The sequence below is a fragment of the Tachyglossus aculeatus genome, chromosome 16 (genome assembly GCF_015852505.1).
Source record: "Tachyglossus aculeatus isolate mTacAcu1 chromosome 16, mTacAcu1.pri, whole genome shotgun sequence".
Lineage (NCBI taxonomy): Eukaryota > Metazoa > Chordata > Mammalia > Monotremata > Tachyglossidae > Tachyglossus > Tachyglossus aculeatus.
The window spans coordinates 4,047,494-4,064,130 of NC_052081.1; the positions used below are offsets into that span (position 1 = coordinate 4,047,494).

General features: G+C 51.7%; 1 protein-coding gene across 1 annotated transcript; it reads right to left on the reverse strand.

The window, feature by feature from the left end:
- Nucleotides 1-1,546: 1,546 nt before the first annotated feature.
- RXRG (retinoid X receptor gamma) lies at nucleotides 1,547-16,172 on the reverse strand. The gene is made up of 10 exons (XM_038758244.1): nucleotides 15,855-16,172; nucleotides 13,613-13,710; nucleotides 12,765-12,897; nucleotides 11,478-11,657; nucleotides 8,876-9,033; nucleotides 7,557-7,686; nucleotides 5,673-5,805; nucleotides 5,395-5,486; nucleotides 4,369-4,474; nucleotides 1,547-1,706 (listed from the first exon to the last, which is right to left on the reverse strand). The coding sequence occupies exons 1-10, from the start codon at nucleotides 15,901-15,903 to the stop codon at nucleotides 1,559-1,561; spliced, it is 1,227 nt and encodes a 408-aa protein (XP_038614172.1). The 5' UTR covers nucleotides 15,904-16,172; the 3' UTR covers nucleotides 1,547-1,558.
- Nucleotides 16,173-16,637: the final 465 nt, after the last annotated feature.

Here is a 16,637-nt window from a genome sequence, read left to right on the forward strand (position 1 = left end):
GAGCTCCGTTTGGGACAGGGACCCGAGTCTGGTCTCAAAACCTTGCGTCTACACCTTATAGGCTCTGGACGGGGCCAAAATCTTTGCTATGATTTTATCGTTTTTTTATTCATTTGGCTTTTTCTGTGGCAAGTGAAAAAATAATTTAAACCAATTCTTTGTACAGAGGGTTTGGCCAGAGGTTCCCCCTCCACACTCTCCCACCATCGTGGAGGGCCTCTCACTTGTACAAAACTTTACCTCAGAGGTCTCAGGTGTGGGAAGAGGCTTCTCAGCTGAAGGCAAGTGGCCACAGTGGGGTGGGAGGGAGGGGTTGGAGGAGAAGACAGGGAGGAAGGATTATGCTGGATGGTGTTTCCTCCCGGAGCCCCGTGCCACTGTTGGTGGGGGTGGAGGTGGTGGTCCCAGTGGACCCTGGGGGGGTGGGAGAGAGTCGGGGGGCCTGGGCAAGAAAGGGTGGAGAGCAGGCAGGTGATGTGGGTAGTGGGCAGTCAGGTGACCTGAACCGGGAAGGGGCAACGGACAATCAGGTGGCCTGAAGCGGGAAGGGATGGAGGGTAGTCAGGTGATCTGGAGCGGGAAAGGGCAACGGACAATCAGGTGGCCTGGAGCGGGAGGGGATGGAGGGCAGTCAAGTGACCTGGAGTGTGAAGGGACAAGGGGCAATCAGGTGACCTAGAGTGGGAAGGGGCAGCAGACAGTCAGGTGACCTACAGCGGGAAGGGATGGAGGGTAGTCGGGTGACCAGGAGCGGGAAAGGACAATGGACAAACAGGTGACCTGGAGTGCGAAAGGGCAACAATCAGGTGACCTAGAGTGGGAAGGGATGGAGGGCAGTCAGGTGACCTGGAGCGGGAAGGAATGGAGGGCAGCCAGGTGACCTGCAGTGGGAAAGGGCAGCAGACAATCAGGTGGCCTGGAGTGGGAAGGGATGGAGGGCAGTCAAGTCTCCTGGAGTGGGAAGGGACAATGGGCAATCAGGTGACCTGGAGTGGGAAGGTGAAGGAGACAATCAGGTGATGGTGAACTGGAGCAGGAAAGGGCAACGGACAATCAGGTGACCTGGTGCGGGAAGGGATGGCCGACAGTCAGGTGACCTAGAGTGGGAAGGGATGGAGGGTAGTCGGGTGACCAGGAGTGGGAAAGGGCAACGGACAATCAGGTGACCTGGAGTGGGAAAGGGCAACAATCAGGTGATGCGGAGGGGAAAAGGAGGAGGGCAGCCAGGTGAACTGGAATGGGAAGAGGAAGCAGACAACCAGGTGAACTGGAGTGGGAAAGGGCAACAGACAATCAGGTGACTTGGAGTGGGAAGGAATAGTCAGGTGACCAGGAGTGGGAAAGGGCAATGGACAATCAGGTGACCTGGAGTGGAAAGGGATGGAGGGCAGTCAGGTGACCAGGAGCGGGAAGGGATGGAGGATAGTCCGGTGACCAGGAGCGGGAAAGGGCAACAATCAGGTGACCTGGAGGGCAAAAGCGCTTAGTACAGTGCTCTGCACACAGTAAGCGCTCAATAAATACGATTGATGATGATGATGAAAAGGGCATCAGCGAGTCAGGTGAGGCGGAGCGGGGTCTCCAGCATCTCCATGAGGAAGGTGTCGATGGGTGTGTCGCCGATGAGCTTGAAGAAAAACAGGTGCTCCAGGCATTTGAGGCCGATGGAGCGCAGGGCCGGTAGGCGCAGCAGCAGCTTGGCAAACCTGAGGACGGGAGTCGGATTGGAGCCATCAGGGTCAGGGGGAGCCCGGGGGGTCGTGACCCCCGAATCTCAGCCCCACGCCCACCATCTTTCCCCACCACCCTTCGTCTCCACAACCCCCGAGCCCCAAGCCCACCGCCCTCCGACCAGGCCCTTAAAGACCGTTAGCTCCTTGTGGACAGGGACTGTGTCTGTTATGGTTGTACAGCTATGTGACTTTGGGCGAGTCACTTCACTTCTCTGGGCCTCAGTTCCCTCATCCATTCATTCATTCATTCATTCAATCGTATTTATTGAGCGCTTACTGTGTGTAGAGCACTGTCTGTCAAATGGGAATGAAGACTGTGAGCCCCACGTGGGACAACCTTGATTACCTTGTATTCTCCCCAGGGCTTAAAACAGTACTAGGCACATAGTAAGCGCTTAACAAATACCATTATTGTTATGATTATGATGATGATGATGATGATCATTATTATTATTATTGTTGTTGTCTCTATTGCTAAACATACTTTCCAAGTGCTTAGTACAGTGCTCTGCATATAGTAAGCCCTCCATAAATATGATTGAATAAATGACTACACATTATTACTATTATTATTATTATTATTATTATTATTAAGCAGCGTTGCTCCTTGGAAAGAGGCCAGGCTTTGGAGTCAGCGGTCATGGGTTCGAATCCCGGCTCTGACAATTGTCAGCTGTGTGACTTTGGGCAAGTCGTTTCACTTCTCTGGGCCTCAGTGACCTCATCTGTAAAATGGGGATGAAGACTGAGAGCCCCCCGTGGGACAACCTGATCACCTTGTAACCTCCCCAGCGCTTAGAACAGTGCTTTGCACATAGTAAGCGCTTAACAAATACTGTTATTATTATTATTATCATTATCTGGGCCTCAGTTCCCTCATCTGTACAATGGGGATTAAGACTGTGAGCCCCACGTGGGACAACCTGATCACCTTGTAACCTCCCTAGCGTTTAGAACAGTGCTTGGCACATAGTAAGCGCTTAATAAATGTTATTATTAATAATAATAATAATAATAATAGCTGCGGCTGGGTGAAGTTCCCCCTGTGGCCGCTGGGGAGCGACGCTGCACCGTCTCTCGGCCCGGCTCTCCAGCCCCGCCCGCAGGGGAGATGGGTGGATGGAGGAGAGGAGGATAATTATTATTATTATTATTAATAATAATAATAATAGCATTTGTTAAGTGCTTACTATGTGCAGAGCACTGTTCTAAGCGCTGGGAGGATGCAAGGTGATCAGGTTGTCCCACGGGGGGCTCACAGTCTTCATCCCCATTTTCCAGTTGAGCTAACTGAGGCCCAGAGAATAATAATAATAATAATAATAATGGTACTTATTAAGCGCTTACTATGTGCAAAGCACTGTTCTAAGCGCCGGGGGGATACAAGGTGATCAGGTTGTCCCACGTGGGGCTCACAGTCTTAATCCCCATTTTACAGATGAGGGAACTGAGGCCCAGAGAACAATAATAATAATAATAATAATGGTACTTGTTAAGTGCTTACTATGTGCAAGGCACTGTTCTAAGCGCTGGGGGGATACAAGTTGATCAGGTTGTCCCACGGGGGGCTCACAGTCTTAATCCCTATTTTACAGATGAGGGAACTGAGGCCCAGAGAAGTGAAGTGACTTCCCCAAAGTCACCCAGCTGACAAGTGGCAGAGCCGGGATTAGAACTCATGACCTCTGACTCCCAAGCCCGGGCTCTTTCCACTGAGCCACTCTGCTTCTCATGATAAGGTGGGGGGGGAGCCCCTCCCTCTCCCTTTCTGGGGGTCCCTCTGGTCACTTTGGGGCCCCCCATTTCCCTGACCATCAGCCGAGGGCGCAGGGGAAGCCGCTGGACGGCGCCAGACCCGTCTTTGCAGATGCTGCTGTCTCTCCTGTGTTGCCTTGGGTAAGTCATTTCCCTTCTCTGGGCCTCAGTCCCCTCATCTGCAAAATGGGGATTAAGAGGGTGAACCCCGTGTGGGACAGGAACTGGGCCCAACCTGATTAACTTGCATCGTGGCTCAGTGGAAAGAGCCTGGGCTTTGGAGTCAGAGATCATGGGTTTGAATCCCGACTCCACCACTTGTCAGCTGTGCCACTTTGGGCAAGTCACTTCACTTCTCTGGGCCTCAGTTCCCTCATCTGTAAAATGGGGATTAAGACTGTGAGCCCCATGTGGGACAACCTGATCATATTTTAACCTCCCCAGCGCTTAGAATAGTGCTTTGCACATAGTAAGTGGTTAATAAATGCCATCATTATCATCTCCCCAGCGCTTAGAACAGTGCTCGGCACATAGGGAAGCAGCGCGGCTCAGTGGAAAGAGCCCGGGCTTGGGAGTCAGAGGTCATGGGTTCAAATCCCGGCTCCGCCGCTTGTCAGCTGTGTGGCTTTGGGCAAGTCACTTCACTTCTCTGGGCCTCAGTTACCTCATCTGTAAAATGGGGATGAAGACCGTGAGCCCCACGTGGGACAACCTGATCACCTTGTATCCTCCCAGCGCTTAGAACAGTGCTTTGTACATAGGAAGTCCTTAACAAATGTCATCATTATTATTAGTATAGTAAGTGCTTAACAAATATCATTATTATTATTATTATTATTATTACTATTATTATTATTATTATTATTATTATCATTCTCACCGGCCTGGCTGGCTGGGGTATTTCTGCTTGGTGTATCCTTCGAGCGTAGCATACACTTTCTCCCTCAGGGACTCCACCTCCAAGGGGCTGGACAGACCTTTGGCTTCTGAAAAAGAGGAGGCCGGCATATCATCATGTCGCAGTGTGGCCTAGTGAATAGAGCCCTGGTCTGGGTTCTAATCCCGGCCCCGCCACTTATCTGCTGTGTGACCTCTGGCAGGTCACACCACTTCTCTGAGCCTCAGTTCTCTCACCTGGAAAATGGGGATTAAGATCGCGAGCCCCAAAAGAGACAGGTACTGTGCCCAACTTGATTAGCTTGTATCTGCCCCAGCACTTAGTACAGTGTCCGGCACATAGTAAATGCTTGATAAATACCACGGTTATGATTAGATTTTACCCACCCCAGAGCTTAATACAGTGCCTGGCACAGAGTAGACTGTGAGCCCGTTGTTGGGTAGGGACTGTCTCTATATGTTGCTGGCTTGTACTTCCCAAGCGCTTAGTACAGTGCTCTGCACACAGTAAGCACTCAATAAATACGATTGAATGAATGAATGAACAAATGCCATAAAAAAGATAATCCGGTTGGACCCAGTCCCTGTCCCACAAAAGGTTCACGGTCTTCATCATCATTTTCCAGATGAGGGAACTGAGGCCCAGAGAAGTGAATTGACTTGCCCAAGGTCACCCATCAGGCAAGTGGCGGAGCCGGGATTAGAACCCAGGTCCTCCTGACTTTCAGGGTTCTAGCAACTAGACCACACTGCTATTATTATTATCATCATTGTTATACCTATTATTCATTCAAATTAATGTCTGTCTTCCCCCTCTAGACTGTAAGCTGGCTGGGGGCAGGGATAATGTCTTTATTTTTCTATTGACCTCTTGCAAGCGATTAGTACAGTTCTCTGCACACAGTAAGCGCTCAACAAAATGCTTCTCTTTCCAGTAGGCCGCGACGAGGTGCAGGCCCGGGGGAAGCAGGGCCTTGGGGCACGTGGGGGGTCACGAGGCGGCTTTTACCCGGGTTAAAGAGCACGATGGCTCGGAGACACCCCAGCTCCGACTTATCCATCCTCATGCCCTTCATCTTGGACACCAGCTCCGTCAGGACCCTGTGTGGGGGGGAAGCAAGAAAATTAGACTGTCAGAGAGACCCCCCCCCCCCTTCCCTTTCTGGCTGGGACCAAGACCCCTCAGGCCCAGGAAGAGTTCTGGGATACTTCCCCCCGTGACCCCGGTTCTGTTGACCTCACATACTCTACTTGGCTGGGAGGGTGCCGGCGGAGGGGGTGAAATACCTGTCGAAGATGGAGCCGACGCCGGCGCTGTGAGCACTATTGCGATGCACGTGCAGGCCGGTGGCCAGGAGGATGCCATCCTGCACAAACACGGAGCGGTGGGAGAAGGAGGCGATCAGGAGCTCGTTCCAGCCTGGAAGGGCGAGAAGTGAGGGATTCTGGAAGGCCGACCCTAGCCCCTAACATCTCAGAGGACCCCAAAGCGACCAAGGGGCCGGAAATCTTTATTATTAGTAATGAAAATAATAATAATGGTATTTATTAAGTGCTTACTATGTGACAGGCACTGCTGTAAGCGCTGGGGTCGATATAAGGTAATCAGGTTGTCCCAGGTGAGGCTCACAGTCTTAATCCTCATTTTACAGATGAGGTAACTGAGGCACAGAGACTTTAAATGGCTTGCCCAAGGATACGCAACAGACAAGAGTCAGAGCCTGAATTAGAACCCACATCCCCTGACTCCCAAGCCTGGGCTCTTCCAACTAAGCCACTCTGCTTCTGCATCTGTCTGTCTGTCTCCCCGAACAAAGTGAAAAATGGGCTTACAGTTCACACTATTATGGATTGATTGGAATGTGTATCTCGCCTCTGTTGAATGAGAAGAAGGAAGAAGAAGGAAGAAGAAAGAAAGAAGAAGAGAGAAGAAAGAAGAGAAGAAATATGAAAGGAGAAAAGGAGAAGAAGAAGAGAAGAAAGATGAAAGGAGAAAACAAGAATAAGAGAAGAGACGAAGAAAGGAGAAGAAAGAAGCAAGAGAGAGGAGAAAGGAGAAGAAAAGAAGGAGGGAGAAGGAGGAGGGAGAGAAAGGAGAAGAAGGAGGGAGGAGGGAGGAGGACAAAGAAGATAGGAGAAAAAAGAAGGAGGAAGGAGAGGGAGGAGGGAAAAGAAAGGAGAAGACAGAAGGAGGAGGGAGAGGCAGGAGGGAGAAGAAAGGAGAAGACAGAAGGAGGAGAGAGAGGAAGGAGGGAGAAGAAAGGAGGAGGGAAAGGAGGAAGGAGAAAAAGGAGAAGAAGAAAGAAGGAGGAAGGAGAGGGAGGAGGGAGAAGACAGGAGAAGGGAAAAGGAGGAGAGAGAAGAAAGGAGAAGAAGAAAGGAGGAGGGAGAAAGAGGAGGGAGAAGAATAGGGGGAAAGGAAGAAGAAGAGAGAGAAGGGAAAGAAGAAGGAAGGAGGAGAAGGAGGAGAGAGAGGAAGGAGGGAGAAGAAGGGAGAGAAGAAGGGAAAGAAGAAGGAAGGGAGAGAAGAAGGGAAAGAAGAAGGAAGGAGGAGAAGAATGAGGAGAGAGGAAGGAGGGAAAAGAAAGGAGAAGAAGGGAGGAGGGAGAGGAGGCGGGAGAAAAAAGGAGAAGAAGAAAGAAGGAGGAGGGAGAGGACAAGAGAAGGGAAAAGGAGGAGAGAGAAGAAAGGAGAAGAAGAAAGGAGGAGGGAGAAGAAGAGGGGGAAAAGGGAGAAGAAGGGAAAGAAGAAGGAAGAGGAGAAGAACGAGGAGAGAGAGGAAAGAGGGAAAAGAAAGGAGAAGACGGGAGGAGGGAGAGGAGGAGGGAGAAAAAAGGAGAAGAAGGAGGAGGGAGAGGGAGGAAGGAGAGGACAGGGGAAGGGAAAAGGAGGAGAGAGAGAAGAAAGGAGAAGAAGAAAGGAGGAGGGAGAAGGAGGAGGGAGGAGAAGAAGAGGGGGAAAAGGGAGAAGAAGAGAGAGAAGAAGGGAAAGAAGAAGGAAGGAGGAGAAGAAGAAAGAAGAAGAACCGATTCCCCATGCTCCCTCTCCCCAGGGAACCGATGAAGGTGACCCCTTCCGTCCCCCTTGCCCGGATGTTCCCCTAGCGCAGGCCAAGAGTTGCGGACCTGGCACCCCAGCCTCCCAACCCGGCTCCCCGCGGAAGGGGCTCACCTGCCCGCAGCAGGATGACCTGGTCTTCCAGGGCCAGGTCGGAGAAGTGGGGGATCCGCTTGGCCCATTCCACCAGGGTGAACAGCTGCTTGTCGGCCGCGTGACAGATGTTCGTGACCGGATCGTTGCTCTGGTGGCGGATCCCCGGGAAGGGACCCGAGGCGGGGAGAGAGGGACAGGGGCGGAGGGGGCCATCACATCACTTCAGAACTCCCCACTAGGCCGTGAGCTCATCATGAGCAGGGCTCGTGAGGTAATAATAATAATGATTATGGTATTCGTTAAGTGCTTACTATGGTGCTGATTTGTACTTCCCAAGTGCTTATAGTCCGGTGCTCTGCACACAGTCGTGAGCAGGGCACATGAGGTAATAATAATAATGATTATGGTATTCGTTAAGTGCTTACTATGTTGCCGATTTGTACTTCCCAAGCGCTTAGTCCGGTGCTCTGCACACAGTCGTGAGCAGGGCACGTGAGGTGATAATAATAATGATTACGGTATTCGTTAAGTGCTTACTATGTTGCCGATTTGTACTTCCCAAGCGCTTAGTCCGGTGCTCTGCACACAGTAAACGCTCAATAAATACCATTGAATGAATGACTGAATGAATGGGCCAGGCACTGTACTAAGAGCTGGGGTGAGAAGCTGCGTGACTCAGTGGAAAGAGGCCGGGCTTTGGAGTCAGAGGTCATGGGTTCAAATCCCAGCTCCGCCAACTGTCAGCTGGGTGACTTTGGGCGAGTCACTTCACTTCTCTGGGCCTCAGTTACCTCATCTGTAGAATGGGGATTAAAACTGTGAGCCCCCCGTGGGACAACCTGATCACCTTGTAACTTCCCCAGCGCTCGGCGCTTTGAACAGTGCTTTGTACATAGTAAGCGCTTAATAAATGCTATCATTATTATACCGGAAAATCGGGTCGGACACGGTCCCCGTCCCACGGGGGGCTCACGTTCTCAAGCCCCGTTTATCAGATGAGGGAACTGAGGCCCCGAGAAATGAAGTGACTTCCCCGGGGTCCCACGGCAGACAAGTGGTGGAGTGGGATTAGAACCCAAGACCTCCTGACTCCCAAGCTCGGGCTCTAGCGACTACGTCATGCCGCTTCCCAGACTGTGTCTATTTACTGTTCCATTATCCTCTCCCAAGGGCTTAGTACAGTGCTCCGCGCACAGTAAGCGCTCAGTAAATACGACTGAATTAATAAATACAGGAATGAAAGTCCGGGCAGAGCGGCCTGGGGGATTTGGGGAGAGAAAAGGACTTGGGTGTTTCTCCCACCGCCCCCCGCCCCGCCCTGCCGGCCCCCCACTGACTGAGTTCTGGGGATTCTGGTCCCGATCCATCTCCGGCTCCATCTTGGGCTCGACGGCCAGCTCTGCTTCCAGGATCCTCTCCACCGGCATGTCCTCGTGGCCGGTGCCCGTGGGCTCCGCTCCGGGCTCCCGGCTCCGTTGCCTCTCCTCCTGCACCGCTGGGCCCAGAGACACGTGGAGGGGTCAGTGCCCGGCACCACCAGGCAGGGCAGGGGTCCGGGGGAAGGGCACCATGAAGGGTCACTGGAGGTGCGAGGGGTCAGCCTGTCCCGGGCCGGAGTTTTAAATGCCAGCCTCACCCTCTCCGAGAAGGGCGATGCCGCTCTAAAGAGTCTCGTCCGGTTGGTTCCCATGAACCTTGATTGACCCGGGTGCCCTCCAGTCGATAAACTCACTATGGGCAGGGAACGTGTCAGTTTAATCTCTCTATTGGACTCTCCCAAGCGCTTAGTACAGTGCTCTGCACACAGTAAGCGCTCAAAAAATACCGCTGACTGGCTGGCGGCCCGAAGTCTGGGGCCCAGAGTGGGGTGTTCGGCCTCAGGTCGCCCAAGACCCACCCCGGGAACCAAACCCCAGCTCGGCCCTGGCCCGCTTGAAGGAGTCCCTTAATAATAAATAATCACAATGATGGCATTTGTTAAGCGCTTACTATGTGCAAAGCACTGTTCTAAGCACTGGGCGGGATGCAAGGTGATCAGGTTGCCCCACGTGGGGCTCACAGTTGTCATCCCCATTTTACAGATGAGGTAACCGAGGCTCCGAGAAGTTAAGTGACTTGACCAAGGTCACACAGCAGACATGTGGCGGAGCGGGATTCAAACTCATGACCTCTGACTCCAAAGCCTGGGCTCTTTCCACTGAACCACGCTGCTTCCCTTACCCTCTCTGGGTCTCAATATCCTCATCTGTGCAAAAGAGATCTCCCCTCTCTCCACCCTTCTTTTTCCCCCAAGGGACTGGGTCCAATTATCTCGTAGCTACCCCAGGGTTTAGCCCAGTGCTTAGCACATAGTCCGCACTTCACACACGCCGCTATAATTGATAATACAGTCCTCTAGACTGTAGGCTCATTATGGGCAGGGAACACAAGTGGCAGACATTGGGCAGGTGTCTAAATAGGACCCCTGATACGGGGGGGATTCCAGATGGGTGTGTGAGTGTGAGTGTTTTAGACTGTGAGCCCACTGTTGGGTAGGGACTGTCTCTATATGTTGCCAACTTGTACTTCCCAAGCGCTTAGTACAGTGCTCTGCACACAGTAAGCGCTCAATAAATACGATTGATTGATTGTGAGTGTGAGTGTGAGTGTGAGTGTGTGTATGCCCTGCATAAGGTACACATGAATGGTGGATGCCCCGGATGAGGTACACGTGAAAGGCGTGTGTCTCCCATGTAAGTTACAGGTGAACGGCCTATGCCCTGGGTGAGTTAAAGGTGAATGGCGTGTGTGTCCCTTGCAAGCTATAGGTGAATCACATGTGCCCCCTGTGAGGTATAGGTGAACGCTGTGTTCTCCATAATAATAATAATAACAATTAATAATGATGGCATTTGTTAAGCGCTTACTACACTCCAGGCACTGTTCTAAGCACTGAGGTAGATCCACGATAACGGAGTTGCCCACCATCCCTGTTCCACAAAGGGCTCACAGTCTTCAACCCCATTTTCCAGATGAGAGAACTGAGGCTCAGAGAAGTGAAGCGACTTAATAATAATAACGATGATGGTATGTATTAAGCGCTTACTATGTGCAGAGCACTGTTCTAAGCGCTGGGGAGGTTACAAGGTGATGAGGTTGTCCCACAGGGGGCTCACAGTTTTAAGCCCCATTTTCCAGAGGAGGGAACTGAGGCCCAGAGAAGTGAAGCGACTTAATAATAATAATGTTGATGGTATTTATTAAGCCCTTACTATGTGCAGAGCACTGTTCTAAGCGCTGTGGAGGTTACAAGGTGATGAGGTTGTCCCACAGGGGACTCACAGTTTTAAGCCCCATTTTCCAGATGAGGGAACTGAGGCCCAGAGAAGTGAAGTGACTTGCCCCGAGTCACCCAGCTGACGATTGGCGGAGCCGGGGTTTGAACCCATGACCTCCGACTCCCAAGCCCGGGCTCCTTCCACTGAGCCAAGCTGCTTCTCCAACTTGCCCAGCGTGGCTCAGTGGAAAGAGCCCGGGCTTTGGAGTCAGAGGTCATAGGTTCGAATCCTGGCTCTGCCACAAGTCTGCTGTGTGACCTTGGGCAAGTCACTTCACTTCTCTGAGCCTCAGTCACCTCATCTGGAAAAATGGGGATTAAGACTGTGAGCCCTACGTGGGACAACTTGATCACATTGTATCCCCCCCAGCGCTTAGAACAGTGTTTTGCACATAGTAAGTGCTTAACAAATGCCATCATTATTATTATTATTATTATTATTATTATTATTATTATTGCCCACGGTCACACAGCAGCCAAGTGGCAGCGCCGGGATGAGAACCCATGACCTTCTGACTCTGTAGGCCGGGCTCTGCCCATGGGGCCGGGCCGCTTCGGGTGACACGCGTGACGTGCCATGCAGGTAAATGTCCCGAGTGCATACGTGCGCCCGCGTCCCTCACCCTCGCGCTTCATGCCCTGGCGCAGGCACTTGTGGTAGCGGCAGAACTGGCATCGGTTGCGACGACGCCGGTCGACGAAGCAGTCTTTGTTGTCCCGACACATGTACACCAGGTCCTTCCGGATGGTACGCTTGAAGAATCCTTTGCAGCCTTCACAGCTATGGACCCCGTAATGCTTCCCTGGACCCCCCCAGGAGGAGGAGAAAAGGCAGGGGAAGACCCCCGTCAGGGAACCCCCTTAAATCGGTGGGTGGGCAGGGAACGTGTCCGCCAACTCCGTTGTATTATACTCCGGCGCTTAGAACAGCGCTTGGCACTTTGTAAATCCTTAACGTATGCCGTCGTTATTGTTATTGATAATGACGGCATTTATTAAGCGCTTACTAGGTGCAAAGCACTGTTCTAAGCGCTGGGGAGGCTGCAAGGTGATCGGGTTGTCCCACGGGGGGCTCACAGTCAATCCCCGTTTTACAGATGAGGGAACTGAGGCACAGAGAAGTGAAGTGACTTGCCCAAAGTCACACAGCTGGCAACCGGCGGAGCCGGCATTTGAACCCATGACCACTGACTCCAAAGCCCGTGCTCTTTCCACTGGGCCACACAGCTTCTCTAATTACCTATTACTTATCTTATTACTTATTACTTATCTTCTCTTATTACTCTCCCAAGAGCTTAGTACAGCGCTCTGCACACAGTAAGCGCTTAATAAATCCTCTCCCCCTCCTCCCCCTCCCCATCTCCCTTGCCTTACCTCCTTCGTCTCCCGCACCTGTATATATGTTTGTACGTATTTATTACTCTATTTTATTTGTACATATTTATTCTATTGATTTTATTTTGTTAATACGTTTTGTTGTCTGTCTCCCCCTTCTAGACTGTGAGCCCGCTGTTGGGGAGGGACTGCCTCTAGATGTTGCCAACTTGTACTTCCCAAGTGCTTAGTGCAGTGCTCTGCACACAGTAAGCACTCAATAAACACGATTGAATGAATAAATACCACTGACTGATGAGGAGGAGGAGGAGGAGATGGAGAAGGAGGAGGAGGAAGAGGAGGAGAATGGGAGGAGGAAGAGGTCCCCTGTCTCCCAAGCCCATGCGCTTTCCACAGAGCCACCTGCTTCTCTAAGAAACACCATTTTGGTGAGATTCAAACCCCCAACCCTTGAATGACTTTCCCAACGCTAGAAGTCCAACGCACTATCCCTCGCACTCAGGGCCCGGAGGGGTCCCCTGGTGGGTTTCCCGGGGTGTAGTTTGAGAACCGAAAGGGGCAGGGGGCTCCGTCACCTGAGGCTCTGTCGCCGCAGATGGCACAGATGTGCTTAGCCAGGAGGCCCGGGCTGGCCGACGGGCAGCTCACGGTCCCGAGCCCGGACAGTCCCGGCGAAGGCTTCACGTCTTCCGGCCCGCCAACCCCGTTCTGCGGGAGATCATCATCATCATCATCATCAATCGTATTTATTGAGCGCTTACTATGTGCCAAGCACTGTACTAAGCCCTTGGGAAGTACAAATTGGCAACATATAGAGACAGTCCCTACCCAACAGTGGGCTCACAGTCTAAAAGGGGGAGACAGAGAACAAAACCAAACATACTAACAAAATAAAATAAATAGAATAGATATGTACAAGTAAAATAAATAAATAAATAAACAGAGTAATAAATACGTACAAACCTATATACATATATACAGGTGCTGTGGGGAAGGGAAGGAGGTAAGATGGGGGTGATGGAGAGGGGGACGAGGGGGAGATGAGCGGGTCAGGGGCCGGGGCCGGGGTGGGACGGGAGTTGGGGGGTCGTGGGGAGGGGATGAGGAGGGAGGAGTCTCCCCCAGCCCCGGAATTCCAACCAACTCAGCCAGTCAGTACAGAGCCCTCCCATCTCCACTCAGGCTTCAAATGCTACTAGTCCCTGAGTAATCACGGCCCATTTGTAGGCCATGAGACGTCCAGTCGGACCGTCTCCATATGTTGCCAACTTGTACTTCCCCAAGCTTAGTCCAGTGCTCCGCACACAGTAAGCGCTCAATAAATACAATTGAATGAATGAATGACCTTGACCCTTCCCTGGGGGATCCCCCTCACCCCACCACTGACCTGCCGGGGGAGGGGAGCCGCCCCCAGAGCACTTACTGGTGCCTCGATGAAGCCAGGGAGGACATCCGTGGGTCTTCCCGGGGTCAGTTCCGTCTCCGGGGTCGAGGACGTTGAGCTGGCGGCGACTGAAGGATCTGGAAAGAGAAGGGGGTGTCAGGAATGGGGAGGAGAGGAGGAATCCTGGCAAACCCCTGCCCCCCAAAACATAAGCACGTTGTCCCCTCCCACCTCACCTCGCTGATCTACTCCAGCCCAGCCCACACACTCGGCTCCTCTAATGATCACCTTCTCACCGGCCTACGTCTCGTCCATCTCGCCGCCGACCCCTGTCAATCAATCAATCAGTCAACCGTATTTATTGAGCGCTTACTGTGTGCAGAGCACTGTACTAAGCGCTTGGGAAGTACAAGTTGGCAACATATAGAGACGGTCCCTACCCAACAGTGGGCGTCCTCCCCCCGGCCTGGAGTCCCCTCCTCTTCCATAAACGCCACACCACTTCTCTGGCCACCTTCAAAGCATAATTAAGGTCACACCTCCTCCACGGGGCCTTCCCCTAATTAAGCCCCCTTTTCCTCGGCTCTCCCTTCTGCATCATCAATGCGCTTGGATAATAATAATAATAATAATGATGATGGTATTTGTTAAGTGCTTACTGTGTGCCAAGCACTGTTCTAGGCGCTGGGGGAGATGCAAGGCAATCAGGTTGTCCCCCGTGGGGCTCCCAGTCTTCATCTCCATTTGACAGATGAGGGAACTGAGGCCCAGAGAAGTGAAGTGACTTGTCCAAAGTCACAAAACCGACAAGTGACGGAGCAGGCATGACCTTCTGATTCCCAGGCCCCTGCTCCATCCACTACACCACACGGCTCCTCCCAGGCACTTTCTTTCCCCTCCAACCTGGTGATCTTGTATCTCTCCCGGTGCTTAGTATATGGTGAGTACTTGATAAATACCATCATTATAAAATAACAGGGAGTCCTGAGCTAAAGTGCAGGAAAAGAACATCATTTCTCTCACTGTCTGGACTCTCGCCTGTCTGAGCCTTCAGTCAGATGTTCTCCAGACACACACAAGCACACACACACACACACACAAGCACACACGCACACACACACATACCCACGGTGGCTATGGGGAGGGTGACAAACCCACAAATTTCAGGGGAGAAATCAAAACAATAAAATCGAGGAAGGGAAGCAGAAAGGTTGGAAGGAAAGAGCCTTTCACTTGCCAAACCACCTTCCCAATTCATTCAGTCGTATTTATTGAGCGCTTACAGTGTGTAAAGCACTGTACTAAGGGCTTGGGAGAGGACAATAGAACAATGCTTCATTTTTGCTCCTTAGTAGCGACAGTGTACCGATGAAATATCACTTTTCGTGCCTGCCGGGAGACGTCAGGTCCCCTCCTGATCCTTCCTTTACTTCTGTTCATACTCCTTTCCCTCCCCACACCACCTGTATATATGTATATATGTTTGTACGTATTTATTACTCTATTTATTTATTTATTTATTTTATTTGTACATATTTATTCTATTTATTTTATTTTGTAAATATGTTTTGTTTTGTTGTCTGTCTCCCCCTTCTAGACTGTGAGCCCGCTGTTGGGTAGGGACCATCTCTATATGTTGCCAACTTGTATTTCCCAAGCGCTTAGTCCAGTGCTCTGCACACAGTAAGCGCTCAATAAATACGATTGAATGAATGAATGAATTCACACACACACCCCCACATTAATACATACTCTCCCTTCGGCCAACCTGCTTCCTGACACACATCCCCCCCAACCCCCCAAAACGTACACCTATCCGCTCACCTTTCCCACGCACACATTCCCCTTTCCGGTGTTCCCTCTCGCCTCTCTTCTGAGGACACGTTTGCCCCCCCAAACACACAATCACACACACACACAAAATCACGCACACACACACACTGTGCTTACAAAAATCGCAGAGACCCCCTCGTGCGAGCAGTGTGGAACCCAGAAGTTCCTTCCCCCCCCACAGAGGAGGTGAAAGCCTGAAGCTTTAATCATAGAATAATTCTTTTCAATCCATCAATCGTATTTATTGATTATGTTTTCGAATATTTATCTTAAGAGCATAACATTTTAAGACTGGCTTTGGTTGGGGTGAGCTCGGAGAATAATAAAACCTCTGAATGTGCAGTAAGTCCCCACCTCGTTTCCTAAATAGCCCCTTCTCCCCCTTCCCTCCGCTCCTCCTTCCTCCCAGCCCAAGTCACCCTGGGGAAACCGAGCGACAGATACTCACCACCAAAACCCGCGGAAAACTCGGCCAGGCGAGGATAATTTCCGAACATGTTTAATCCTCCGCTTCGACCGTGCTGTCTCTCTGGGAAAAAGGGTGAGCAAATCTCCCCGAGCTTCCGGTCGACTGGACAGGCCTTGGCCTCTCCTCCTCCAGGACCGATCCCAGGCGGGAGCCGTGGCCTTCCACTTCACACCCCCGGATCCCGGGATGGCCGAGGACATCCGCGCTGCGGCTTCGATGCTGCCGTCCCCTCCGCCGCTCGCTGAACGAGACGAGGGGGGTCCTGTGTTCCCACGCTTTTCCGTCCTGACGGATCTGAGCCGGTCGATGTTTGACTGCACGGGGGTTGTCAGAGGTGGGAGGGGCGGATGGTTTCAGCTCCTTTGCCTTCCGTTGCACGCACGTACACACATACATCCCCAAAAATCAATGCGGTGTGATTAAAAAGCCTTCTCTCACTTGAACGCCCATCCATTCTCCGTCGGCGGACAATGGAGCGGGGATGGGGGAGGCCGGTAGGTATTTCACGCAGCCATTCATTCAGTCGTATTCACCGAGCGCTGTACTGAGCGCTTGGGAGAGTACGCTAGAACAATAAACAGACACGTTCCCTGCCCACAAAGAGCTTGCTGTCTAGCGGGGGAGACTGACTTTAAGATAAATAAATCATATTATTTTCTGGGCACCAAGGTTTCAGAGCAGGATACTTTGTACTGCAGCTTGTTGTGGCTGCTAATTTTGTAGGGTTGTGCTTTCCCAAACCCTGCACACGGTAAAGCGCTC

What these genes read in the sequence shown, in the direction of transcription:
- RXRG (XM_038758244.1), bottom strand. Translation starts at nt 15,903, where the DNA reads ATGTTCGGAAATTATCCTCGCCTGGCCGAGTTTTCCGCGGGTTTTGGT. An exon ending in CTGCGGCGACAGAGCCTCAG is followed by an intron (nt 11,658 to 12,764) that starts GTGACGGAGCCC and finishes GGGGGGGTCCAG; the next exon opens with GGAAGCATTACGGGGTCCAT. An exon ending in GTCGGCTCCATCTTCGACAG is followed by an intron (nt 5,487 to 5,672) that starts GTATTTCACCCC and finishes CCCCCCACACAG; the next exon opens with GGTCCTGACGGAGCTGGTGT.